We start from the raw sequence: 27,426 nt of genomic DNA on the forward strand, positions 1-27,426 counted from the left end.
TGTACATGATGAATACCTAAGGCATGTTTGATTTGCTGAATTAGTAGGTGAGAGGTCATGTCTTAGGTTAGAATAGAAAGTAATTTTTTTTCCTTGAAAATTGTAATCCATAGAGCTAAATTAGTATTCTTCCAGTATGCTGCTATTTTCCTTGGACAAAATGCCATAGGAGCTTTTTGAAGAAACATAAGAAGCAGAATTTTTGTTTTCCCAGGTGCTCTGAAAGGTACTACTTAAAGGATAACACTAAGCACCTGACTTTGCAAATCGAACTAAGATTACCTTAGAGCAAAAAGGGGGAAGGAGGGAAGGAGGGAAGGAAGGAAGAGGGAGAGAAAGAAGGAAGGAAGGAAGGAAGGAAGGAAGGAAGGAAGGAAGGAAGGAAGGAAGGAAGGAAGAAGGAAGGAAGGAAGGAAGGAAGGAAGGAAGGAAGGAGGAAGGAAGGAAGGGAGGGAGGGAGGGAGGAAAGCAGGAAGGAAGGGAGGGAGGGAGGAAAGCAGGAAGGAAGGAAGGGAAGGAGGAAGGCAGGAAGGGAGAAACAGACACACACAGAAATAGACAGAAAGAAAGGAAGGAAGAAAGGAAAGGAAAAATTAAGAGAGGCAGAAAAAAAAGAAAGAAAGAAAGAGAGGAAGGAAGGAAGAAAGGAAGGAAGGAAGGAAGGAAGGAAGGAAGAAAGAGGAAGGAAGGAAGGAGGAAGGAAGGAGGAAGGAAGGAAGGAAGGAAGGAGGAAGGAAGGAGGAAGGAAGGAAGGGAGGGAGGGAGGAAGGCAGGAAGGAAGGAAGGAGGGAGGGAGGAAGAGAGGAAGGAAGAAAGGAAGGGAGGGAGGAAGGAAGGAAGGGAGAAACAGACACACACAGAAATAGACAGAAAGAAAGGAAGGAAGGAAGAAAGGAAAGGAAAAATTAAGAGAGGCAGAAAAAAAAGAAAGAAAGAAAAAAAAGAAAGAAAGAAAAAAAAGAAAGAAAGAAAGAAAGAGAGGAAGGAAGAAAGAAAGAAAGAAAGAAAGAAAGAAAAAAAAGAAAGAAAGAGAGGAAGGAAGGAAGAAAGGAAGGAAGGAAGGAAGGAAGGAAGGAAGGAGGAAGGGAGGAAGGAAGGGAGGGAGGGAGGGAGGAAGGAAGAAAGGAAGGGAGGGAGGAAGGAAGGAAGGGAGAAACAGACACACACAGAAATAGACAGAAAGAAAGGAAGGAAGAAAGGAAAGAAAAAATTAAGAGAGGCAGAAAAAAAAGAAAGAAAGAAAGAAAAAAAAGAAAGAAAGAAAGAAAGAGAGGAAGGAAGGAAGGAAGAAAGAGGAAGGAAGGAAGGAAGGAAGGAAGGAAGGAAGAAGGAAGAAGGAAGGAAGGAAGGAAGGAAGGAAGGAAGGAAGGAAGGAAGGAAGGAAGGAAGGAAGGGAGAGAGAGAGGGAGGAAGGGAGGGAAGGAGGGAGGGAGGAAGAGAGGAAGGAAGGGAAGGAGGGAGGGAAGAAGAGAGAGAGGAAGGGAAGGAGGGAGGGATGAAGAGAAGGAAGAAAGGAAGGAGGGAAGAAGGGAGGAAAGGAAGCCAAGAGTGACTCTTTATGACCCCATATGCGCTTATGGGCAACAATACTTGGAGCAGCTTGCCATTTTCTTCTTCTTATTTAACAGATAAGGAAATTCAGGCAAAAAGTTAAGTGACATGCTCAGGGTCACACAGCTTGTAAAAGTCTGAGTTCAGACTGGAATTCAGGAAGATGAGTCTTCCTGGAACACACCTGGCACCCTATCCTCTGTACCACCTAGCTATTCCACAGCCAACCTTAGCAAGTGACTAGTGGATGTCTTAGGCTAAGTGCCCAAGACATATCCATCTGAATTAGAGACGAGAATAGGAATTCCATGTACCTAACAACCTTCATAACAGGTATAAAATCAAAATCTACCTAAATAAGGAATGCAATTCTACACTAGTTCTCAAAAGAGTCTTCCTCTTTGGGCCAAGGACCAGATGGGACTCACAGGAACCAAAAATAATAATAGAGGGGAAATATAACTTGAAGCCAGAAAGGCTGATCTGGGTAGCCCAAAAGAAACTCTTCAGTTAGCCAGGGAAATAGCTACAGGAAGGGATTATGGCTCATACCAGAAGTAAAGGCTATTTTTTTTCATTCTCTAGAATAACACTAGGATTAGTGAGGAATAAGGTAAAGGGAAGGAACCAGAGACTAAGCACCATATAGGCCATGCCTATAAGCAAGATATTTGGCAAAGTTAGAATCAGAAATTTGTATATAAATATATGTTACATGTAATATATATATATATTAGACATATATTAGACATATACATACATATATTAAATATGTGTCTATATATGTGTATGTATACACATGTATATATATTGAGGGAGGATGACAGACTAACCCTGCCTTCACTGTTAAGGATTTTCTAATCTCTTAGAAAAGAAAAGGAGAAAAGGACACTATCTCCCTCTGCATGTTAATCTCTAAAGATTATTTGATTTGCTCCCAGAAAGCTATGATGGTGGCAGTGAATTTGACCTCAACCAGGAGAAGCCAGTGAAGCTAGTGCTATCTACTCTCTGAATGTCAACCCAGGAGAGTATATGAATCTAAAATCAGGACTGCCTGGGACACTCTCTAACCATTAAACAAAACAAAAATAAAAAACATCCATCCACTATTAATAAGCATATCCATCAAAAGAGAAGGGTCAATGTAATGTCTTTAGGTACAGATGGACTAAAGAGTTCAAAAGAAGTATAACTGATGGAAGTATAATTGGCAAGATTAAAGAATGCACTTTTGTTCGCTATAGGTAGGGCAGTGTATAGCAATAACAATGATTATCAGAATGTCAGTTGACCAAAGGTGAATGTGGTTAAATATTAAGCCACAAAAGATCTTAAAACTCCTCCATAAATCAACTTTGCATGACATACAATAACCTGAACCCTTGGGACATAGTTAAGATAGAAATAGTTTGTAAATGTTCCTTGACAACCTTATCTGAAGTTGAAGAACCACTTATCATCCAATTGAAAAATAACAGGAATTCTTGATCAAGTATTGATCAGAATAAATACCTCTAAGGTGCCTCTGCATTAGATTCTGTGATACTGTGAAATGGTGAAAAGCAGACTTTAAAAAATTTAAAATAACTACACTATATAATTATATCCAGAATCAAGAAATTTTAAGTTGACACAGACCCTATTCAATCGAGGAAGGATGGGAAGGAATGGAGAATTCTCATAGTATCTCTTCAACTTATTTTTTCCCATCTAAAGTTTCCTTTGAAACCATTAGAATTAAAATTTGTGTCTTGTTCTATACACTAAAAATTAGAGGACCCTCTGCTCCCATGCAAGTGCTCAGGATAATACAATTTTAAATATAGAAAGACTTTTACTTGAAAATGAATGCAAAGAATTGGCACCCAAACACACACAAAATCAAGAACATTTTTCTTCCCTCTCCAGTGAGCACCATCTGTAAGTAGTTTTCCAGGTTTGTAGTCCTATAATGGGGTACAGTCTACACACTCAAAATCCAAGAGAAAAGTCTTAAGGGTCAACCAGACCACCCCTCTAATGATCCTTATCTCTCAGGAACCTTTGCAGTCCTTTAGTGTTAGAGGTAAATAAATTCACAGGGTAACTAGAGAGTCAGCCTCCTTTCCCAGAAACTGCACAGTTCACATAACTTATTGTTCAGGCTTTGTTTTCCACCTTATGACTCTATCCTTTGATGTTTCTCTGCTCTGACTGTTGCTTGATCCAGAAACTGTTTTGATTGGTCAAAGAATTCTTTAACTTTGTCCTTTCCATCCACTGCTGATTTCCTGGAACACTGTGTTCTTCTTCTTCTTTTTTTTTTTTTCTGTTTATTTAAAAAAAAATTAATTTCTCCTCAATTACATACACAGGCAACTTTTAACATTCATTTAAAATAAATTGGAGTGCTACTTTTTCTCCCTCTCCCTTCTTGAGATAGTAAACAATTGTTATAGGTTCTACATGTATAATCATGCAAAACTTATTTCCTTCGTCATGTTGAAACATTGTTTTTGAAAGGAATTTTTTCCAGCTACTAATCTGTCTAATCAATCAAATTCATGTGTCCAAGTGCCTAAGGCGCCAAAGCTACTTTCTCTTTCTAACTCTCTCTTTTTCTCTCTCCCTCCCCTCTTCTCTGATCGCAGTCTCTGTCTCTGTCTGTCTCTGTTCTTGTCTCTGTCTCTCTTGTCAATATGCAATTTGTAAGCATCCTTACGTGTTGGAGAATAATCCAATATAATTCTGAGAATTTTAACAAGCCTAAACCTAAGGAAGGCAGGCTTTATCACAGGGACTAGTGAAAGTACCTAAGACAATTTTGATGAAATTTTATCAAATATACTCCTCTCTCTGTCTCTGTGTGTTTGTATATCATCTTTTTTTTTTTTTTCTACTTATTTTTCTTCATTTTTCCATGGACCCTCTCCCCAACTAGACCTTCAGTATCATCAGTGATTTCCATTGCTTAATCTAGCAACTGGCTCTCAGGAATAAAGTGGAGCCAGTTTGGTGAACTAATGTTGTTGTTTAGTCTTTTAAGTTGTGTCTGACTCTGTGACTCTCTTTGGGGTTTTCTTAGTAAAGATACTGGAATAGTTTTCCATTTCCTTCTTTAAGTCATTTTATGGATGAAGAAACTGAGGTTAACAGGAAACTAAGTAACTTGTGCAGTGTCATACAGCTAGTAAGTGTCTGAGGATAGATTTGAACTCAGATCTTCCTGACTGCAAGTCTGTCCTGTACATTGTATCATCTAGTTGCCCAGTTCATGTTACATCTATTGCTTTGTTCTACTTTGTCACTTTTCCCAGAGCCATAACTAGAGTAGAATGACAAGGATTTTGCCCAGTGATATTGAGGGAACAACACTGTGCTGGATGATGCTCCTTACCAAAAGTCATTGCCCTCAGATACACTTATTCCCCTAGTGGTAGCTTTATTCTATGATCATAGTTCCATCTCTAGTTGAAACTCCTGACCCAAAGTCCTTTATTTGCATAAAAAACCATGATTTCTCAGATCTAGTAGCTGCATAGCAAGTGAAACCCCTCTTTCTTACCCATTGACCCTCTCTCTCATCCATTGACCCAATGCAGAAATTCCTAAAATATCTTAGTCTGTGCATGTGTATGAGTGTGTGTGTGTGTGTGTGTGTGTGTGTGTGTGTGTGTGTGTGTGTGCTCCAAGAATGGAGTTTAGATCTGATCTAATAGAAACAGCATCAATATCAATGAAAGTCCAGCTCCTGAAATCTTAAAGGAGTGTATGTAGCATTGAACTTACACTGGAAATAATTCCATTCAAAAAGACTTTATTAAACATCAACTACATTACAGAAACTATGCTAAGCAGTTTGAACACACAAATAGAAACAAAAGAGTTCCTACTCTCAAGGAGCTTTTATTCTACTGGGAAAAACTAGCATTTACATTGATAACTAAAAGCAACACCTACCCAAAGTATATAAACCTTCCCTGCACCCGAGTTTCTTCTTGCCACCTTCTATTATGTTTTCTGGATGCCAGGCACAGATTTAGTATCTGAACCAGTACTGACATTTGAGCCCTTGTAAGGTGGCACTTTTGATTCCAATTTGAGTAGCAGCCTTTTAATCCCAGGTGGAAGTTGTTTTATCCTTCTTTATGCTTCTTTTCTGACAGAAAATAATTTCTAAAAATATGGTTGAGAACATAAAAATAGTGCCAGATACTCATTAACCGCCTTACTTGGCTGAACACTGAAATTTCAATAGGGCTATTTCTATATCAGGTCTTTGTATAAAAGGATTGAGTATATTTTTACGCATCATCCTTTATCTTGAAGCAGAGAAATGTGTTACTGTAATTTGCTGTTTCTTTCAATAGGCATGAATCAAGTAGGTTCCGAGGGCTTAATTTTCAGCTGGTCTGCAAGCTGATCTTTGGATCTGATTCTGTCCCTTCAAATTCCATGAAACATCTTGTAGATGGCAAGGACATACTCTTACTGGCTAATCAGGCTTATCTTCTTTTCATAACTATCCCCTTTATAAACATTTTTTATCTATCTCTATCTGTATGGAGCAATTAAAAGAGTCTCTGGGTTCCTATTTCTATATAGAATAGGAAAAAAGAAAAGTTACTTTTTCAGTTTTGACTCCAATCTGTATTATAAAAAACAATACTTTTTAAGTATTAGAAGTTGTTGGAGCTGCTTTAATTTTCCAGGACAATTTCTTATTCTTTTAGGAATTAATACTTGAAAACATAATGATGGGTATAGTGATGCAGGCTTGTAACACTTGTTCCTAAGAAGGCTGAAGCTGGATTTCTTGATTTTAGGAATTCCAAGCTGCAGAGGGACTACACTAAATCTGTCAGGTACCAATATGTTAAGACTCCAAGGGTTATAGGTCACTACACTCTTTTGAAGGAGCAAATAAGCTCAGGTCCAAAACAGAGCAGGTCAAAGGCCCTGTGATGATTTATAGTACTATTGGGCCGTGAATAACCTCAGTATTTGCATTCTGGTCAAGATAGGATGGCTCAATCTGAGGAGACAAGAGAATATTATTTAGTGGTGACAGACTATAGCTTGATAGCCACATTATTTCACTTGTCCTCCAATGCCCTGGATGCCATAAAGTTTCTTTTGCAAAAGTGCATTTGCTAGTTCCTGCTGAACTTTTCCTATGTTGCTCATTTGTATTTTCGTACTGAATGAAATTCTTGTCTTTAAATTTTCCATCTATAAAATATGTACACTGATATTTGGAGTCTTTCCAGAGATGACTGTAAATAAATTGATTTGCTCTTTCTCCAAATGAGAGAAGAACCATTGAATATGAAATCCAGTAGACTAAGGTCTTTCAGAATTTGAGGAAAAAAGTTGTTAAGCATAACATAAAGGTTGGCTTACTTAATGGGGGATAATAGAAGAAGAAGAATCTGGTATTCAAGGCCTATCCAAATGTAACAATCTGCTGGAGTTGAGGATTCTCAGTTCTAAGTTATAGAAAAATCTTGTTTAAGGAAACTGATCCAATACTTTTTTGAGGTCAAAATCAGGATTAAGATAATCTGACCCTTTTGATTACCACTTTTTTCAAAGTCTCAATAGAACAGGGATTCTTAACCTAGAATCCATGAAGTTTAAAAAAAAAAAAAAGACATTTTGATAACTATATTTTTGAGAAGTAGACCATAGCAGATCGCCAGAGAAGTCCATGACATACACAAAATGGTTAAGGGCCCGGCTAAAAGAAAAAATGTCCATAACAGAAAGAGTAGCAAGCCCAGACACTTATTTAAATGGATTGTTGATCCATTTAAATCTCCCACCACCACTTCCATGACTTCTCATTCCAATCCTGAGTTGCATTCTCTTCTACTAATTCTATATTACTTCTCTAAATGTTGTGTGTAAAAATATTTAAGCCAACTAGAAAGGTAAGCTTCTTTCTCTTTCTTCTAATTAACACGCACCAGTCATTAAGCCATACCAGAAAGCAAGACGAGTACATATGCACATATACATATACACATAATGAGAGATAGTGAATCACAAAAGCTAAATATAGAAGGTTGCGTGCATATCTATGCGTTATATAAACTTTTTATTGCTACAATGTAGCATGCAAAAAAAAAGAAACAAATAGTTAATCACTAATCTAATGAAAGTTTCACAGATTACTGTGCTATATCATAAACTCTATAACTAGTCTTATATTGCTTAACTACTCTTAGACAATCTGCATGGAATAAAGCATAATATATAGTCTCTTAGAAGAAGAATCCTTTTCTTTAATTTCGTGAATGACATTATATACCTTTTGAAATTGAGAATTCCAACATGAGATGATGTATTTAGAGTTTGATGGACTTTTCCATTTCCTGAAAATAAAAAAGCTTTGAATATGTGGGGAAAATCCTAAAGACTTTTCAATTTCTGCCTTTTTAAATGCCTTTCAAGTACTATATCCACTTCATCAGTTGTTTCTGATTAATATAGTACAGACAGAATTGCTAAGCTTTTTCCAGGGATAGGAAAATAAGAGCTAGATTTGAAGCTCCTCATAGGCAGGCAACTATAAATTTGTCTCAAATGACTCCTAGGATAGAATTAACCAATGATTTTGTGCAGTGAATGCTTTTAATTTTTTTTTTTTTTTTTTTTTTTACTTATTGAAAATAGTACATGAGGGGCAGCTAGATGGTGCAGTGAATGGGGCACTGGGCATGAAGTCAAAGGAATCTGAGTTTAAATATGACCTCAGACATTTAACATATTCTAGCTGTGTGACCCTGAGCAAATCACTTAAGCCCAATTCCCTCACCAAAAAATAAAAAAGTACATGAATCCACCCTATTTTCTATTTTAAATCATAAAATATTCCATACTTTTTATTTACTAAGATTTTTTCTTTTATTCTAATTTGTAATAGTAAACATTCTTTCCCAAATTACTAATTGTTTACCATTTCTCAGCTGGATTGTCATGTGATATTTCCATAGCCTCTGATCCTATCCTAATTTACATCAAACTATTACTTGTGTGACTTCGGGATCATGGTCATAAAGGTATTTCTTCCAAATGTGCATACTGGAATATATATATATATATCTTTTCTTGCTGTTCATTTTGTGTCCTTGTCCTCTCAGGAGTCCTCCACAAAGGACAGATTCATGATGCTACAGGTCTGTCTTTATGTATTTTAATTTTTTTGTCTATCTATTATTTCTATTTTTGTGTACAAGTTATTACAAGTAATATGCTGTTGTCTATGCATGACCTTTGGGTCATTCACAATGTTATTTTTTCAGTGATTGCAGTGCTACATCATTCAAAGTCAATAGAAGAATATTGGTGTTAAAAAGAGTCCTTTCAGAGACAATGCCTAAAATGTCATATCCTTAGACAGAGATTCCTCTGCTAGACACAAAACTGAATGAGGCAAGAAATATCAAAATATTTAGTGCAAGAGTTTGTAAAATAACAAAAAACTGGAAGAAATGTAATGGAAGATATAGAATACATAATTCTAAAATTATGAATATGATAAATTTGGAAAGCATGGAAAGATTTAAATGAATTAATGCAAAATGAAGTAAGCAAAAGAAGAAAAATTATATCTGATTATTACAACTATGTATAACACGACTTGCCAGGGTGTATATGTGTGTGTGTGTGTGTGTGTGTGTGTGTGTGTATACACATATAAATAATACACATACACATACACCATGTATAGAATATATATATAAATATATATATTCTATACATATATATTTGTGTATATATATATATATATATATATACGTAAAGAACAACAGAAAGCAAGAAAAATTGAATCTTGCATTACAAAATTAACCAAAAGAAAGATATAAAACTGAACTCCTCTACATCTTTATAAAAGTAGGGAACCATGAATGTGGGACACTGCATGTTATGTCAAACATTTTCAATATCTTTCATCGTTTTGTTTAACTTATTTTCTTTTTTTAAAGAAAACTTTTCTTATACAAGATGGCTTTTTGGTAAAGCACAGAAGGAGTAATATAGTGGCAAATATAATATTGAAAACATCAATTACAATTCATTTTTTAAAAAATGGCTGTCTTAGGACATAGATGTGATTTTATTGTATTTTTTTAAAATAAAAGGGAGAAGAAGAAGAATGTACAAGGGAAACAAGAAACTCATTAGAAGAATTGACTATTAATTATTAATGTGTCAGAAAAAAAGTCTATAAGTACAGGGATGGGTTGTACCTCATGAAACTTACTTATATGAATTTGACAAAAGAAGTCCAATTCAAACATTAGAAATACTCAATTGAAAACATAGAAATAATCAAGGACTGGGGGAGAAAGAATCACAAGCAAAACAAGCCAACTATAGAAAAATAAAGAGGGCATTAAAATTAGAAAGTGAAAGTTTAAAATAACTCAAGAGAGTCAATTGTTAAATTTTTAGGATGAACATTTACACTTTGAAAATCAAAATGATTTATCATTTTCTTGATTACATAGACTTAAGAAGGTGATAAGACTAAATGTTCACAGTGCAAATTAAATCTAAAAGGATATCATGCCTCCATTTATTTTCCTGGAGATCTGATTTTTGAATATTTACCAATATTATCCTGAGTAAATCCTAGTTTTCTGAGCCTGGGCTAGGGGAAAAGATTAGGTAGCAAGTAGCAAGATTGGACTGCACAAATTGTAAAGCGGATCGATTCATTGATCTCATTGTCCTTCTTTTCCCACCACTTTTTTCTTTTTAAAGAAGGAAGTGGAAGGAAAAAAGGCAAACATTAATAACAAAATTTCTTGGAGGGAAAAACATACTTAGCAATTAAAGTTGTATGAATGTAACTGGGATGAATTCACCTAAAAATGGGGGAAAGTAGCATAATGAATTAGAAAGCAGAATCCAACAATATATTGCTTACAAGACATATACTTAAGTATTCAGATTTTAATTCTATGTCTCATAAACTTTGAGGTACATCTCAAAAGAATGCAAAAAAAAAAAAAAAAAGCCAAGGCAGCATCATGATCTTAAATAAGGAAATACATTATAATTAAAAATACTACACATAAGACATCAGCAATATTAAATATATAGATCAGTGGCCTAGAATCTAAATATTAAGGGAAAACTAATAGATTCCAATATTACATGAATTATTTATAAAAATAGAAAATCAAAGCATCTCAGCAAGTTCTTCCTATGAGACAAAAGTGGTCCTATATCAAAAATATATGGAGACAAATAATTGAGAGACAAATACACAATAATATCCCTAATGCAAAAATCTTGAATAAAATCTTAGCAAAAAGCAGTCACTCTGGCTAGCTTGTATTTATATCATGAATCCAGCATTGGTTTAGCATTTAGAAAACTATAAATATGTAAGACTGATTTAAAAACAAAAATATAATAATCACATGATTGTATTAACAGATACAGAGAAAGTTTTTCATCAAATTTATGAATTTATGTTAAAATTTAGAAAAAGCATAGGAATAAATGAACCTTCTTACATGTGTTAAACAATGGTTTATCTAAAACCAAAAGCTGGAAATATGAATTATACAGAAACAGTAGAGATCTTTCCAATAATGTCAGAGGTAAAGCTAGGATGCCTGTTGTTATCACTATAATTTGAAATGGTTCTACAAATATAATAGGAAATAAATATGGGCAAAAAAGGAAAAAAATTCTTACTATTCACAGATTATATAATTTTCTTAGAGACCCTTAAAAATTCAGCTAAAAACTAAAAGAATAACTTAAATAGAATAGCAGATCACAAAATAAAATTTCAAAAACCATCAGTCTTTATATTACTTGTAAAACTTAATAGGAGACAGGAAAAAAATTCTGTTCAAGATAATGGTAAAATATATAAAATCTCTGAGAATTGTTCTACCAAAATGTATTAAAGACCCTTGTTTTCTTTACTTTAGCTGAAACATAATATATTTTCCTCCAACATTTACCTTTCTTCCATATGTATCTCTCTGCTTCAAATATATTTCTTGCAAACATATTTCAGGATTCTGTTTTTTAATCCACTCTGCTATCCACTTCTGTTTTATGGGAGAGTCCATCCCATTCACACTCTCAGTTATGATCAGTGTGTATTTCTTTCCATCCTATTAACCCCATTGTTTATATTTTTCTTTCCCTCTCTCCTTTCACTCGGTCCCTCTTCAGCAGTGTTTTGCCTCTGACCACTGTATCCCTCAATATGCCCTTACTTCTATTCAACACCTCCCTTTTCCTTTCTCTTCCCCCACCCCATTTTACTATAAGATGGGATAAATACTTTCACCCAAATGAATGTTTTTGCTATTCCCTCTTTAAACCAAATCTGATGAGAGTAAGGTTCAAACAGTCCTCACCTCTTCTCTTCTTTCCCTCTCCTGTAATAGGTCTTTCATGTTTCTTCATATGATATAATTTACCCCATTCTGCCTCCCCCTTTTCTCTTCTACCCGCAAATCCTTATTTTCCTCCCTTAATAATATTTTTAATCATTATATCAATTTATACCTCCCCACCCTCTGATAAGTATATTCCTTCTTATTGCCCTGATACAATAGTTAAGAGTTACAAATATCAATTTTGCAAGGGATGTAAACATTTTAACTTTATTGACTATCATGTTTTTAGTTTTATTTTGTTTTTTCATATTTTGCTTTTTATGTTTCTCTTGAGTCTTGTATTTGAAAATTAAATTTTCTGTTCAGTTCTGGTCTTTTCATCAGAAAAGTTTGAAAGTCACTCTGTTTCATTGAATGTCTATCTTATCCCCTAAAAGATTTTGTTCAATTTAGGTAGTGGATTCTTCGTTGTAATCCAAGTTCCTTTGCCGTCTGGAATATCATATTCCATATCCTCCAATCCTTTAATGTAAACAATGCTAACTCCTGTGTAATCCTGACTATGGTTCCATGCTATTTGAATTATTTCTTTCTGGCTGCAAGCAGCCAGTTTTTCTCCTTAAAGTGACAATTCTAGAATTTGGCTACAATATTCCTTGGAGTTTTCATATCTCTTTCAGAAGGTGATTGGTAGGTTCTTTCAATATTATTTTATCCTCTATTTCTAGGATATCAGGGCAGTTGTCCTGGATAATTTTTTTTTGAAAGATTCTATTCAGACTCCTCTTTTAATCATAAGTTTCAGGTGAATCAATAATTTTAAAATTATCTTTCCTGGATCTATTTTCCATGTCACTTGTTTTTCCAATAAGGTATTTTACATTGTTTTTTTTTTTTTTTTTTCATCTTTTCATTTTGTTTGATTTTTTTACCCCATAGAATCATCAATTTCTATTTGCCCAATTCTAATTCTTAAGGAATTGTTTTCTTCACTTAGCTCTTATATTTCATTTTCCTTTTTAAGAAGTTGTTTTCTTCAGTAGATTTTTCTCCCCATTTGGCCAATTGTATTTTTTTAAGGAATTGTTTTCTTCAGTCAATTTTTATTCTTCCTATTACAAGCTGTTGACATTCTCTCACATAACTCATTTCTTTTTCCTATTTTTCTTCTATCTCTCTTATTTTATTTTTAAATCCTTTTTGAGCTCTTTCAAGAAAGTTTTTTGAACTTGAGACTAATTCATATCCAGAGCTGTACTTATTGCGCCCTGGATTCTGGAATTAGCAATTTGCTTTCTGCACTAGGGCTGGACACCTCAGAGCTGGCCTGCTATGCCACTGTCTGGCTGAGCTAGGACAGAAGGATCTCGACTGTTAATTTGCTCTATGGCTAATAATCTCCTGCTGGCTTATCCGCTTTTTATAGACGTTTGCTGAAGTCTCTTTAAGTTATCTTAAGATGGGAAATTGTTTCACAGCTTTTTTTTTTTTTGTAGGTTCTGTCTCTTCAGAATCTGTTTAATTTAATTTTTTAGTTTAATATTTTAATCATTTTAATGTTGATTTCAAAGGAAACTGGGGAGAGAATCAGGGAACTTCCTGACTTTTCTTCACCATCTTAGCACCACTATTCCCTTGCTCTTTTTAATATAAGGTCTTTCCCAGGTCTCCGTTTGTTTGGGTCAACACTCATTTTAAGGTAAGGATTATGTGAGAGAGGGTCAACAGCTTGGAATAGGAAGGACAAAAATTGACTGAAGAAAACATTTTCTTAAAAAATACAGTTGGCCAAATAACAAAAAAATTCACTGAAGAAAACAATTCTTTAAAAAAGTAGTATTAGCTAAGTAGAAAGTGAAATACAAGAGCTAACTGAAGAAAATCAATAAATAGCTAAACTCTGCTATGATTTTGATCAGTATAAAACTCTGATGTTTCCCTACATAAAATTTTGGAGTCTAAATGTGGCCATTTCATTGTCACTGGTGGTAAAAATAGGTCATTATAGAAAAGCTGGCAAATCTTTTCAGTTCCATTAAGTTGTTGCCATTTTTCCAATCTCATCTATGAATGATTTTGGGATTATCAGATTTAGAGTTCAAAACAAGCTTTTTATAGACTTATTTTTCCTATTCAGTAGTTTTCACTGTTTTAGGGGTACACTGAATGTAATTTTATGCCATTCATCTTCCTAATATTCTACAAGAATTGTCCTTTGTTGCAACATCTTTCTACTTAGTTAGCAGACCCACTATTTACTGATTGAGATATGAGAACTAATTATTTACCAACTCTTTACTATGTACTCTGGAAACTCAGTTCTCCATTTTCTTCTGAGATTGTCCAAAGATATAATTTTCTGTATATCTTTTCCCTCTCTTCAGTTACTTCCTCTGAATTGTATTTTTAATTTTTTTTTAAATAATAGCTTTTTTATTTTAAAAATACAGGAAAAGATAGTTTTCAGCATTCACCTTTGCAAAACTTTGTGTTCAAGTTTTTCTCCTTCCTTTCTCTACACCTTTCTCCCCTAGCCAGCAAGTAATCCAATATATGTTAAACATGTGCAATTCTTCTATACGTTTCCCATACTTATCATGCTGAAAAATCAGATCAAAAGGAAAAAAAAAGAAGAGGAGAAAAAGCAATCAAAAAACATCACAAAAGATGCATATACTATACTGTGATCCACACTCAGTCCCGATAGTCATTTTTCTAGCTCTCTCCATCATAAGTCCCTTGGAATTGGCTTGACTTATCACCTTGCTGAAAAGAGTCAAGTCCATCAGAGTTGATCATCACATACTTTTGTTGCTGTTGTGTACAATGTTTTCTTGGTTCTACTTATTTAGTATCATTTTTAAAGAAGATGCATGTAATGTTACTATGTTTATTCCTCAAAATGATTCTTCATTCGTTCTATATAGCACACTGCCTGATACATAGTAAATGCTTATGCTGCCATGTAGAATCACTATAGTTGGGTAAATAACATCATTTGGTTTCTTGAAGAAGTAAAATCTTCATTTATTTGGAAACCATCCATTGAGAAAAGTTAAGATGGCTTCCTTTGGCCCTATGCAAGGCTGAATGTGCCCAGGTTTTGGAAGCAGGAGGAGTTTAGTTGTAACAGCTGAACATTATGGTGTAGTAAAAAGAGTGGAGAAAGGGTGACATGGGCTCTGATAGCTTTCAGCTATGTGAACAAAAGCAAAACATTTTATTTCTCAGAGCTTTGATTTCTTCATCTGCATCCAAACTCTCTCTGATGTCCCTTCTGCTTTGGCTGTTAGCTGTTGTTTTTCACCTACAATTTCTTGAATCTTTTAGTAACAGAAAAAAAATGGGGGGAATGCTATGAGAGAGCCTCTGGGAATGTAACATTAGTGGAGTTGCCTAATATTATCCTAATTTCTCTCAGGGAATAATTTTTGAGAAGAGTATCACTAGAAAAGGAGCACCAGAAAACCTGGAGGCCAGCAAATGATGGAGGTATTGGGCAGTGGGTGAGCATCCGGACTGATGAGGAGATATAAAAAGCTTTGTCTGGATTGCTGACCAGGAGTAGGACAGTTTTTCTTGAACTCTTGTGATTTTGATATGCTTCCAAAGCACTTCTTTGCCTAACTCTCCATGAAATTCTTTTTGAGGGAGAAGATACTGAGATTTTGCTAAGAGGGTAGAGAAGGGGAGTTCAGTGTAGTTCCACTTCTTTGGAAGTATTTTAAAAGCAATGTTTTATTCATTTTCATTCTTCTTTAGTAAAAAATGTTTTAAATAATATGTAAATTATTAATTCATTCATTATTCCGTATAGTTGTTTGTCCCATGCCATCAGGGTGGTGATACCATGACTTGCAAATGAATTGGATTTAAATAAGGGAGAGCTGTGCAAAGTCACCAGTCTCACTCTCTCCTCCTGAACCATCTGGTCCCTTGGGAGATTTAAATCCAATGGGAAGGAGGTTTAGTCATTAATTAAGTCATATGTATTGTTAAAGAAAATCCCTGCCACTTCCTGCTCCCTCAGTTTTAGATAGCAATCTTAAGGTCACTGAAAGGAAAAGTTTAAAAGATGGGTGGGGAGATCTTATTTATGCATGTACTGAGTGGGTAACTAAGTTTTTCAGGATTAAGGATGCCATGGATGATCCACAAAGCATAGTTACGTGAATTCACTTACCCAGATACCAAACCTCAAGTAGTTACCTAAGACATCCTCCCTTGAGAACAACATAAGAAAGGTTCTCCTAGTTGTAAGTATAGGGCTATTGGCTCTGTCCTAAGGCCTTTCTTTATTTTTTTTCTTTCATTTTTTTTATAGGGTGTTATCATCAGTTCCTATGGATTTATCATGTCTATGCATATAACTCAGATACTTGTATCTAGCCTTCTTTCCTGAACTTCAATCTTATATCCCATCCTGCCTATTGGATATTGAAAGTGGATGCTCTATAGGCACTTCAAACTCTATGTGTCCAAGATAGAAATCATTACATTTCCCCTTAAACTCACCCCTCTTTCCAACTCCCTTATCTCTGTTGAGGGACAACTATTTTCAAAGTTGACAACTTTGGGTTAACTTGGCCTTAGGCTCAATTAGTATATCATGTCCTGTCTACCTCCACAACTTGTCTTATATTTATCCCCTTCTCTCTTTTCATACAGGCATTATCCTCACAATCTCTTGCCTGAACTATTGCAATAGCTTCCTACTTGATCTCATACCTCAAGTCTCTCCCCATTCCAATTTCTCCTCCACAACTGCTTACGAAATTTTCCTATGGTACAGACTGAACTATCAACCAGTCTATCAAACAAGCACCTAGAAAGCATTATGCCTTTGTAAAGAGGTACCGTGATGAAAACCAAAAAATTCCTGGAGTTTACTTTCTATCAAAACTCTCTCTGTCTCTCTGTCTCTCTGTCTCTCTCTCTCTCTGTCTCTGTCTCTGTCTCTCTCTCTCTCTCTCTCTCTCTCTCTCCACACACACACAAACACACACACACACACACACACACACACGCACGCACACAAAGTAAACATAAGGATAAACAAGAGCTAGGAGAGAATAGGGTACTAGCACATGAGGGATCCAGAGTTCCTTCATTAGCTCAGATATCAGCTTCATTTTTCCTGATCCCAGTACCACTCATACCTTGCTAAATCTGAACCCTCACCATCAGCTTCCTCATATTCCATTGAATGAAGCAAAAAGAAGTTACTCCAATTGTAGGATCTCCTACAAATTCATGTTATCTGACCTCAATTCTGACTTCAATGACCTATCAATGTGACAAGGTAGGATTTTTCCCCCAACTAAATTTTTCCTATCTGATTCCACTAAAATTATTCCAAACTTCCTCTCTTCAAGTGTTTGTATACTCCTCCTCTTCCAGTACTCTCAGCCAAGGATTTTGTTTCCCTTCACTGAGAAAACAGAGACTACTCATCATCACCCCTCCCTTTTCCCCTTTTCTACATCAATTTCCAGTTTGTGATGAAGAATTGGCCTTTCTTTTGTTGAAAACTAACCCTTTTACATTTATCCCATTCTATCCCCTTCTATGTTTTCCAAGAAATTACTGCCTATTGTAACCTCCTTTCTCTTATCTTTAATTTTTCTATATCTACTGGATCCTTTCCAGCTATCTACAAATATATCTATGTCCCCGATCCTTAAAAAAAAGTTCACTAACCCTTCTAGGTCCCCAACCCATCATCTCATATTTCATTCCATTATTAATAAAACTCCTAGGGAAAAAATCATCAAAATTTATTACTTCCAGCTTCTCTCCTTTTACTGACTTCTCAATCCTTTGCTGTCTTACATTTGACCTCATCATTCAACTGAAGCCTTTCTTTCAAAAGTCAGCAGTGATCTACTCCTTGCTAAATCTTAAGATCTTTTTTTCAATCTACAATTTTCTTGACCTCTCTGCAGCAACTGGCATTGCTAAATCCATCTTCCCCTTCCCCTTCCCCCACCTTCTGCTAGATTTTCATAACATGCTTTCTTAATTTTCCTCCTTTTTTATCTGACCTCCCCATTTTCCTCTGCTACTTTATAATTCATTTCAATCACCCAAATTATGGGGTTCTCTTAGGCTCTGGATTGAGCCCATCCTCTTTTTTTCTGAATACTCCCTCGCATGATGACTTTATCAGCACTCTTGATTTATGACCAATCCATAAGAAATCTGGAACAATTACATATATATCCACCTCTAAGCTCTTTTCTTTGCTGCAGTGGATAGAAGAAAACAATTTATGTTTTGCATTTTAGTCAGAATTTGCCAGGATCAATTCATTAATATAAAAGCATTTTGAACTTGAATAACTCAAGGTTCTTATAAGAATATTCTTTGACCTAAGCAATGTCCAACACATATTTTATAATAATGAAATAAAAATGAAATATTATCATAAAGTAAAACAGATACATATATTTTTGATTTACCAAGCATTACCATAGTAATAGTTTTTTGTTTGTTTGTTTATGTAAGATAATTGGGGTTAAGCTACTTGCCCAAGTTCAAATTTGAACCCAGGTCCTGACTCCAGGGCTGGTACTCAATCCATTGCCTAGTTGCCCCAGAATCATAGCAATGTTAATGTCAATGTATCAACTTACTTGAAGTATCTTCTTAAAAATAACTATGTTTTCTTTAACTACTCCTAAAGAACACTCCATTTCCCATCTATGTTATTATCCTAGACCTTCCACAAGCCTAGAATGCACTTCCTTCTTTCTTTTCCCTTTTAGAATTCCTAATTTCCTTCCAGACTAAACTCAAGGAATGCATTCTATATGAAGTCCTTTCTGCTCCACTTATCTACTAGTACTAATTTCTGCCCCAACTCCTACCTCCAGATCCTCCCGTTTTGGATTTAACTTTTTGTGTCTATATTGTCTCGACTAATAGAATGTAAGTCTCTTTAGAGCAGGGACTTTCTCACTTGTTTTTTTTATCCCTGGTACCTATCTTAGGAGCTAGCACATATTAGGAATTTAATAAATGCTTGTTGACTAATTGCTTGATCAGAAAAAGTGACCTGATCTTCATAGGAAGTCCAGGGAAATTGATTAAATCACACCCCAAGAGAACTAGTGAAATCTGTGTGCAGATTGAAATATCTTCCCCTCCTCTCCCCTCACTTTCTGTAATTTTCTTGCTTTTTCTTTGCAATATGGCTAATATAGAAATAGGTTTTGTACTTAACATACATAAAGAGTATGACAATGCTTGTTTTCTCACTGGGTAGAGGAGGAGCTAGAAGGACAAAGATAATTTGGAATCAAAAATTTTAAATGAATTAAAAAATAAATTCTGTTTGTTATTCAGTTGTTTTTAAGTTGTGTCTAATTCTTTATGACCCCATTTTAGGTTTCCTTGGCAAAGGTACTAGAATGATTTGCCATTTTCTTTTTTTAGTTTATTTTACAGGTGAGAAACTGAGGCAAGAAGAACTGAGATCTAGTTTGGGGCTAGATTTGAACTTACAATGAGTCTTCCTGACTTCAGACCTGCTACTCTCTTCAGTGTGCCACATAGTTGTCCTACCCCTCAAAAATTAAATTAAAAGCTATTAATTAATTTTTAAAAATAAGTTTAAAACTATGAACATTCTTGACTAGTTACAGAAGAACCAAGGAAAGTAATAGACAATGGTAGTGAGTATACCATATGCCTGGGGTCTGACTGCTTGATGGAAACATTCGTTGATCACAGCATTGCATACTTTTGACTAGCTAAAAGTTACTTGGGAAGATTTACCCAATAAGAAGAGAGCTTAAATTTTTAGTTGTATTTATTGAATGTCAATTAAAAATTACAGAAGAAAGGGAAAGCTTGAAGTGAAGAGGAAAATAATATGTAAGCTAAACATAGAGTTTTGGTGATTTTGCTAACAAAATCCTTTTATGTTATTCTTTTCTTGTGGCTTATTCATTTTCCACTCATTGCCTTTAACTCTCAAGAATTTCTCTCTCTCTCTCTCTCTCTCTCTCTCTCTCTCTCTCTTCTCTCTCTCTTTTTCTCTCTTTCTGTCTCTCTTTTTCTTTCTCTCTCTCAGTCTCTCTCTCTTTCTCTCCTCTCCCTTTCCCTTTCCCTCCCTCTCTGTCTTGTCTCTCTGTTTCTCTCCCTCCCTCCTTCTCTCTCTCTCTCTCTCTCTCTCTCTCTCTCTCTCTCTCTCTCTCTCTCTCTCTTTCTGTTTCTCTCTCCCTCTCCCTCTTTTTTTCTCTCTTTCTGTCTCTTTTTTTCTTTCTCTCTGTCTCTCAGTCTCTCTCTCTTTCTCTCCTCTCCCTCTCTCTTTCCCTCCCTCTCTGTCTTGTCTCTCTTTCTGTTTCTCTCCCTTCCTCCTCCTCCTCCTCCTCCTCCTCCTCTCCTCCTCCTCCTCCTCCTCCTCCTCCTCCTCCTCCTCTTTCTCTCTCTCTCTCTCTCTCTCTTTCTCTTTCTCTGTCTCTTTCTCTTTGTGTCCCTATTTCTCTCTGTGTGTCTTTCTCTCTGAGTCTGTCTCGTCTCTATCTCTGTCTCTATCTGTCTCTCTCCCCTCTGAATCTCTCTCCTCTACATCTCTCTCTCATACCAAGTTGCTAAGACCTTACAAGTTATCTACTCAAAACGCCTCATTTCACATATAAGGAAGAGGGAAAAGGAAGGGAACAAGCAGGAATATAATGTCTATATTATGCCAGGGATGGTACTAAAGATTTTATAAAAATTACCTCATTTGATCCTCACAACAAAACTACAAGGTAGGTACTGTTATTGGCCTTCTCTTACTGTTAAGGAAACTGAGGCAAACAGATTAATCAATTTACCAAAAATTACAAAGCTAGTGTCTGCGGTCAAATTTGAGGTCAGGTCTTCCCCAGTACAGGCTCAGGACTCTATCTCTAGGCCACTAGCTGCTTCTAAGTTGAATGTCAATTTCTTGAGTTGAATGTCAATTCTCTTTTCTGTCTTTATTTCAGTAACTGCCTGTCACAGTTCTTGCAGAGGATAGGCATTTAGTAAATGTTGATTTGAATTGGATTGGGTTAAATGAGCTGATTCCACTCAGCAGACGAGTAAGGAACAGAACATCTACATTTCAGGGGCAGCAACTAGGCTATGACTTAACTTGTAAATTATGCCAAACTTGTAAATCTAGGCCAGACAATTAACAGTTTTTTAGGACAAGCATTTATTTTTCTGACTTCCATCAATTTATTTTCTATTTATCTATCATTTTATCCATGTCTTTTTTTATTTGCTTATTTATAATGATCTCAGTTTGTTTTAGGGCAGGTAGGTGATACAAAAGACTAGGTTTGGAATCAGGAAAACTCGTCTTCCTAAATTCAAATCTGATCTCAACATTTATTAGCTAAGTGACTTTGGGCAAGTCAATTCACCTTATTTGGCTCAATTTCTTCATTTGTAACAGCTCTGTAACAGAACAGGAGAAAGGCAAACTACTCCAGTATCTTTGTCAAGAAACCTCTGAATGGGATCACAAAGAGTCAGACATGACTGAAATCACTGAACAACAAGGGTTGGCTTGAATTTCTTAGACAGTCTGGAACAGACACTTCTCCCCCTTCTTAGGACTTTATAGGTGCTGAAAGTAGCTCATACACTGGGTTGTCTTTAGTAAGCAGGTAAGAACTCTTTGGCTCAAGCAATCCACCAGCCTCAGACTCTCTTGGTAGCAGGGGTTACAGACAAGCATCATAATTCCTGACTCTGACACCCAACTTGATAGATTGATAGATAATATTTTTTCAATTCAATTGAATAACATTTATTAAGTGCTTGTTATGTGTCAGTCACTATACCAAGATCTGGGGATACAGAAAGAAGCAAAAGATTTCTTCCCTTGCAGTCAAAGAGTTTGCAGTTTAATGGAGAAGAAAACATGTAAGCAAATATAGGTAAAAGAAACTATATACAGGAGAACTAGGAAATTATAGAGGGAATGTGCTGGGATTAAGAGATGTCAGAGAAGATTTCCTGTAGAAGATAGGATTTTATCTGGGAAACTTCAAGGAAGAGGAGATGGGGGAATGGGATCAATAGTTGGAGTGAAGGATGGAAAGTGGTCCAGACATGAAGACAGGCAGAGAAAATGCCTAGGATCAAAAGATAGAACATCTTGGTCATGGAACAGCCAAAAGGACAATGTCACTGGAGTAAGAGTACATATTTGGGAATAAGATATGAAAAAACTGGAGGTTACTAGGTCAAGAAGGGTTTTGAATACCAAACAGAGAATTTTGTAATTGTTCCTGGAGGGGAGACGGAGTCACTGGAGTTTATTGAGTAAGAGGTATGATATGACAAGACTGAATAGAGAATGTCTAGGAGTAGATAACGACCTGGGGAAGGTAGAACCACCAGCAAGCAGGCTATTGCAGTAATCAAGGTATGAAGTGATGATAAAGACCTTACAGGCATATTTAATTCCTGTAACTCCAGCACTATACTCTGGAGTCTACTGGAATATACTCTGGTTTCTAGATGATGTGCTGGTCAGTGTTTGACAACAATTCTTGGAGGGGGAAAGGGGATGATATTAAAATGTATGCAGAACATAATTTTTATGTTTAATTTGCATTATTTAAAGAAAACAGATTCAGTAGTATTAGACTTTAAACTCATATTTGTAAGGTAAGCATATTGTTCAAGTGTAAAATAGATAATTTTGATTATTTTAAATTAAAAATTTTTGCATAAATAAAACCTATACAGCCAAGAATAGAAGGAAGGCAGAATTTGGGGAGAATCCTATTCAGATAGGATGAGATTGGATTGAAATATTGCTCTGGTGTAGGAAGTGAAAGATTGGTTTCCAAAACATGGAAAGACATTCATTTTTAAAGTATGTATACAAACACAGAAACACACATAGATACATACACACACACACATAAATACATTTAGAAATGAGTACATACGTATGCATATATAGAGATAAGTATGTGTATATGTGTGTATATTTATAGATATCTATGTATATGAATATATATCCATGATTAATTGTAACTTTCTTTAAGGCAGGGGGATGAGGAGAGAGAGGGAAAAATAAAGTAAAAAGAACACAGCAGAAAACAAAAGAAAATCTACAAGGAAGTAAAGAAAAGCTGGGTAGGAGCTTTTGTAGCTTGTGTGGTATTTATTATATAGGTTTTCATGAAATGAAGATTTATTGTTTTAAATTTTATCCTCTCATGTTCTGCTTTGTATATGGTAATGTGTTTTTTCCTTTTCTGATTTTGTATTTAAGTTTAAAATAATTACCAAAAAATCTGCATTATTAAAATTTTTTTCTATTGATTTTCTTAAATCTAAAGACACTCAACAAAGCAATCTAATACTTACTGATTTCCAAGTTTATAAAGGTGGTATAAACTGACTTCAGAATACCCCAACAAAAATCTGTAAATAGCATTTGCAGTTTGAACCACTGGGAAGCAGGCACAAAGAATTTTCATACACTTCAGATGTAATTTTAGGTGTCATTGCTTAGATGAGGGCAGGTAAATGTTTCAGCAAATATGGTGCCAAGCCCAGAGACAGAAGACCTCTGAGGTCAAATCTGGTTTCAGACACATCCTAGCTGTATGACCTTTGCAAATCACATAATCCTGTTTGCCTCAATTTTCTCATCTGTAAAATGAGCTAGAGAAGGAAATGGCCATCTACTCCAGTATCTTTGCCAAACAATAACAATAACAACAACAACAACAAAATGAGGTCATGAAATATCAGACATGACTTCAAAAAACAAATAAAATCAAAACTGCGGTTTTGTTCCCTACAGACATACAGAATAAAGGCAAAATGTGGGCTAGGTATAATGACTTTTGTTTCTTCATTTACTTTTTTTTTAAATTTTATTTTATTTAATAATAACTTTATATTGACAGAATCCATGCCAGGGCAATTTTCTACAACATTATCCCTTGCACTCACTTATATTTCGATTTTTCCCCTCTCTCCCTCCACCCCGTCCCCAAGATGGCAAGCAGTCCTATACATGTTAGATATGTTGCAGTATATCCTAGATACAATATATGTTTGCAGAACCGAACAGTTCTCTTGTTGCACTTGTTGTTGTTGGAGAATTGGATTCAGAAGGCAAAAACAACTCGGGAAGAAAATCAAAAATGCAAATAGTTCATATTCGTTTCCCAGTGTTCTTTCTTTGGGTGTAGCTGTTTCTGTCCATCATTTATCCACTGAAACTGAGTTAGGTCTCTTTGTCAAAGAAATCCACTTCCATCAGAATACATCCTCATACAATATCGTTGTCGAAGTGTATAATGATCTCCTGGTTCTGCTCATTTCACTCAGCATCAGTTCATGTAGGTCTCTCCAAGCCTCTCTGTATTCATCCTGCTGGTCATTTCTTACAGAACAATAATATTCCATAACATTCATATACCACAATTTACTCAATCATTCTCCAATTGATGGGCATCCATTCATTTTCCAGTTTCTAACCACTACAAACAGGGCTGCCACAAACATTTTGGCACATACAGGTCCCTTTCCCTTTTTTAGTATCTCTTTGGGATATAAGCCCAGTAGTAGCACTGCTGGATCAAAGGGTATGAACATTTTGATAACTTTTGGGGCATAATTCCAGATTGCTCTCCAGAATGGTTGGGTTCGTTCACAACTCCACCAACAATGCATCAGTGTCCCAGTTTTCCCGCATCCCTTCCAACATTCATCATTATTTTTTTCTGTCATCTTAGCCAATCTGACAGGTGTGTAGTGGTATCTCAGAGTTGTCTTAATTTGCATTTCTCTGATCAATAGTGATTTGGAACACTCATATGAGTGGTAATAGTTTCAATTTCATCATCTGAAAATTGTCTGTTCATATCCTTTGACCATTTATCAATTGGAGAATGGCTTCATTTACTTTTTGTTCTCATACTGCCTCATTTCTACCTTACTGTTTTCCAAGTTTTCCCAGCAGAACTAAGGTTCTTGAGGGATGCAGACCCAAAAAAACTTCAAATCTGGAAGAACTCTTTTTGGTTCCTTAACATGAATAAAGGAATTACATAAATTAATGCTAGCATAATCCCTGGCATATAATAAGTTCCTTATGAATGCTGGTTAAGTGATTGAAGTAGATTGTATGAAATGATTCCAAGTGATTCATTTTTTTCCCTAAAAGATAATAATTTGGGGGCAGCAAGATGGTTTAATGATAGAGCACCAATCCTGAAGTCAGGTCCTGCTGACTTAACACTTAACACTTAATAGCTGTGTTGCCTCAGACAAATCATTTAAGCCCAATTGCCTAACACACACATACATGAATTTATTTTGCTTTGTTTCTTCAGGTTCTTAACAAATATGTTCTGTAGAAATCATGAAGATAAAGCCACTACTTAATTTTTATCTTCTGAATGTTATTGTACAACCTCTGATTGGATTCAATGGTAAGCTTTATTACTACATGCAGAGGGAAAATCATATATTGGAAATGGGGATGATTCTTACCCTGGAATATGTTTTGAAAATATTTTTATAACTAATTTTAAAAAATGCATTATATTTTATTTTATATATTTAAAATATTCCTTTGAGGAGTTGGGGAAACATGAAAAAGCTTCCTTTTTATTAAAATTAAAAATATTTTAAAATCCTATTTCTTTGTTCTAAATACCCTTTGAAAATGTCTTCTTTGGAAGTTGAGTAAACTAGGAAAATGGATTAAGAATGGTTACCAAAACCTAGGGCAAATAATACTTTTAGAAAAGATGTATCAAATGTGATTCCATGAGTTTGAACAGGCATTCTGGAAGCAATGAATTTTGAAAATGGAATTTGTAAATATTTAACAAAATAAATAAAAATACAATAAAACATAGATCATGTTAATATATGGTTTTCTTAGCTAACCTGTTCCCAACTGTACAGTTCATTGGTACCCCCTCAACTGTTTCTATTTGAGTTTGAAATCACTGCTCTAGATCATTTTCTTCTTCACTCCTTGAAGTAAATAATCTGTTAACCCATCTAGACAGTTTCCATTTTGTCTGTCTATCTATCTGCCATGATCCACCTTTCTCTATTCTGAAAGGAGGAGACTGATATGAAATTCAGGGAAGAGACCTTTTTCAACCCTTGTCATGAATGATCCAGGAAGGAACTCAATTGTGACTATTGTGGAAGTTAACCCTACACTATATTTTGACATTTTATCATCTTTTTTCTTATTCAGGATTCCTATAAATGTTACCTCAAATTAGAGACATATTGGAGGATGTGGGGGAATTATGTTCATTTGAGCATCTTTTTTAATGAAGAAATATTATATAAAATTATTTCTGGCAAACATTACTAAATGCAGAATACAGAATATTTATTCAATATGCCATGTAGTCAACATTCAGGTTGACTTGACTTAAGCACCAAAGTACTAGAGATTGTGCTTAACTCTCAGGATAGGAGGAAAGATTAAAAATGTCAAATTTGGGAAACATAATAAAATTATGTACAAATAATATATACACAGGATAAATTGGACATAATCCAACATAATAAACAAAGGGAAGGAACTCACATTAAGGGGATTGGGAAAGGTTCCTCAAGAAGATGAAATATTAGCTGGGAATTAATGGAAGCCAGAAGACAGAAATAATGAGGGAGAGAATTCTAGGTATAGGAGAAGTAGGCAAAGAAAAGGTACTATTAGATTCCTTTTTTGACACAAATATGGTGCTGATACGTAAGCCAAGAAGAACAAAAACAGAGAAAGAAAACTATAAATCAATTTCTCTAATGAATATTGACTCAAAAATATTGTCAGTACTGACAAGAAGATTACAGCAATTTATCACAAAGATCACAAAAATTTATCCCACTATGATCAAATGGGATTTATACCAGGAATGCAGGACTGGTTCAATATTAGGAAAACTATTAATATAATTGACCATATCAATACAAAACTAACAAAATTCATATGATTCAATAAAGCAAAAAAACCTTTTGACAAAGTACAACACTCATTCCTACAAAAATAGTAGAGAACATAGGAATAAAAGGAACTTTCCTTAAAATGCTAAGTATTATTTATATAAAAGTATCAGCAAGCATTATGTATAATGGACATAAATGTGAAATCTTTCTAATTAGATTATGGATGTAGCAAGGATAACCATTATAACCATTATTATTCAGTATTATTCTGGAAATGCTAACTATAGTAATGAGAGAAGAAAGAGAAAACGAAAGAGTTAAAATATTCAACAAAGAAACAAAACTGTCATTCTTTGCAGATGATATGATGGTTTAGAGAATCAACTAAAGAAACTAGTTGAAATAATTAACAACTTCACCTGGGTTGTAGGATATAAAAATAAACCCATATAAATCATTAACATTTCTATATACTACAACAAAACCCACCAGCAAGGAAAAGAAAGAGAAATTCCATTTAAAAATAACTGCAAACAGTATAAAATACTTGGGAGTCCACCTTTCAAGACAATTCCAGGAA

General features: G+C 35.0%; 1 protein-coding gene across 1 annotated transcript in view; it reads left to right on the plus strand.

Moving 5' to 3' along the window:
* Positions 1–27,426, plus strand: part of HHLA2 (HERV-H LTR-associating 2) — a 95,928-nt gene that overhangs the window by 45,530 nt on the left and 22,972 nt on the right. The window contains exon 2 of the mRNA XM_051985251.1: positions 25,262–25,360. Within this exon, the coding sequence (XP_051841211.1) occupies positions 25,291–25,360 (70 nt within the window). The 5' untranslated portion in view covers positions 25,262–25,290. The remainder of the gene's footprint in view (positions 1–25,261; positions 25,361–27,426) is intronic.

The sequence above is a fragment of the Antechinus flavipes genome, chromosome 3 (assembly GCF_016432865.1).
Source record: "Antechinus flavipes isolate AdamAnt ecotype Samford, QLD, Australia chromosome 3, AdamAnt_v2, whole genome shotgun sequence".
In the NCBI taxonomy this organism is placed as follows: domain Eukaryota; kingdom Metazoa; phylum Chordata; class Mammalia; order Dasyuromorphia; family Dasyuridae; genus Antechinus; species Antechinus flavipes.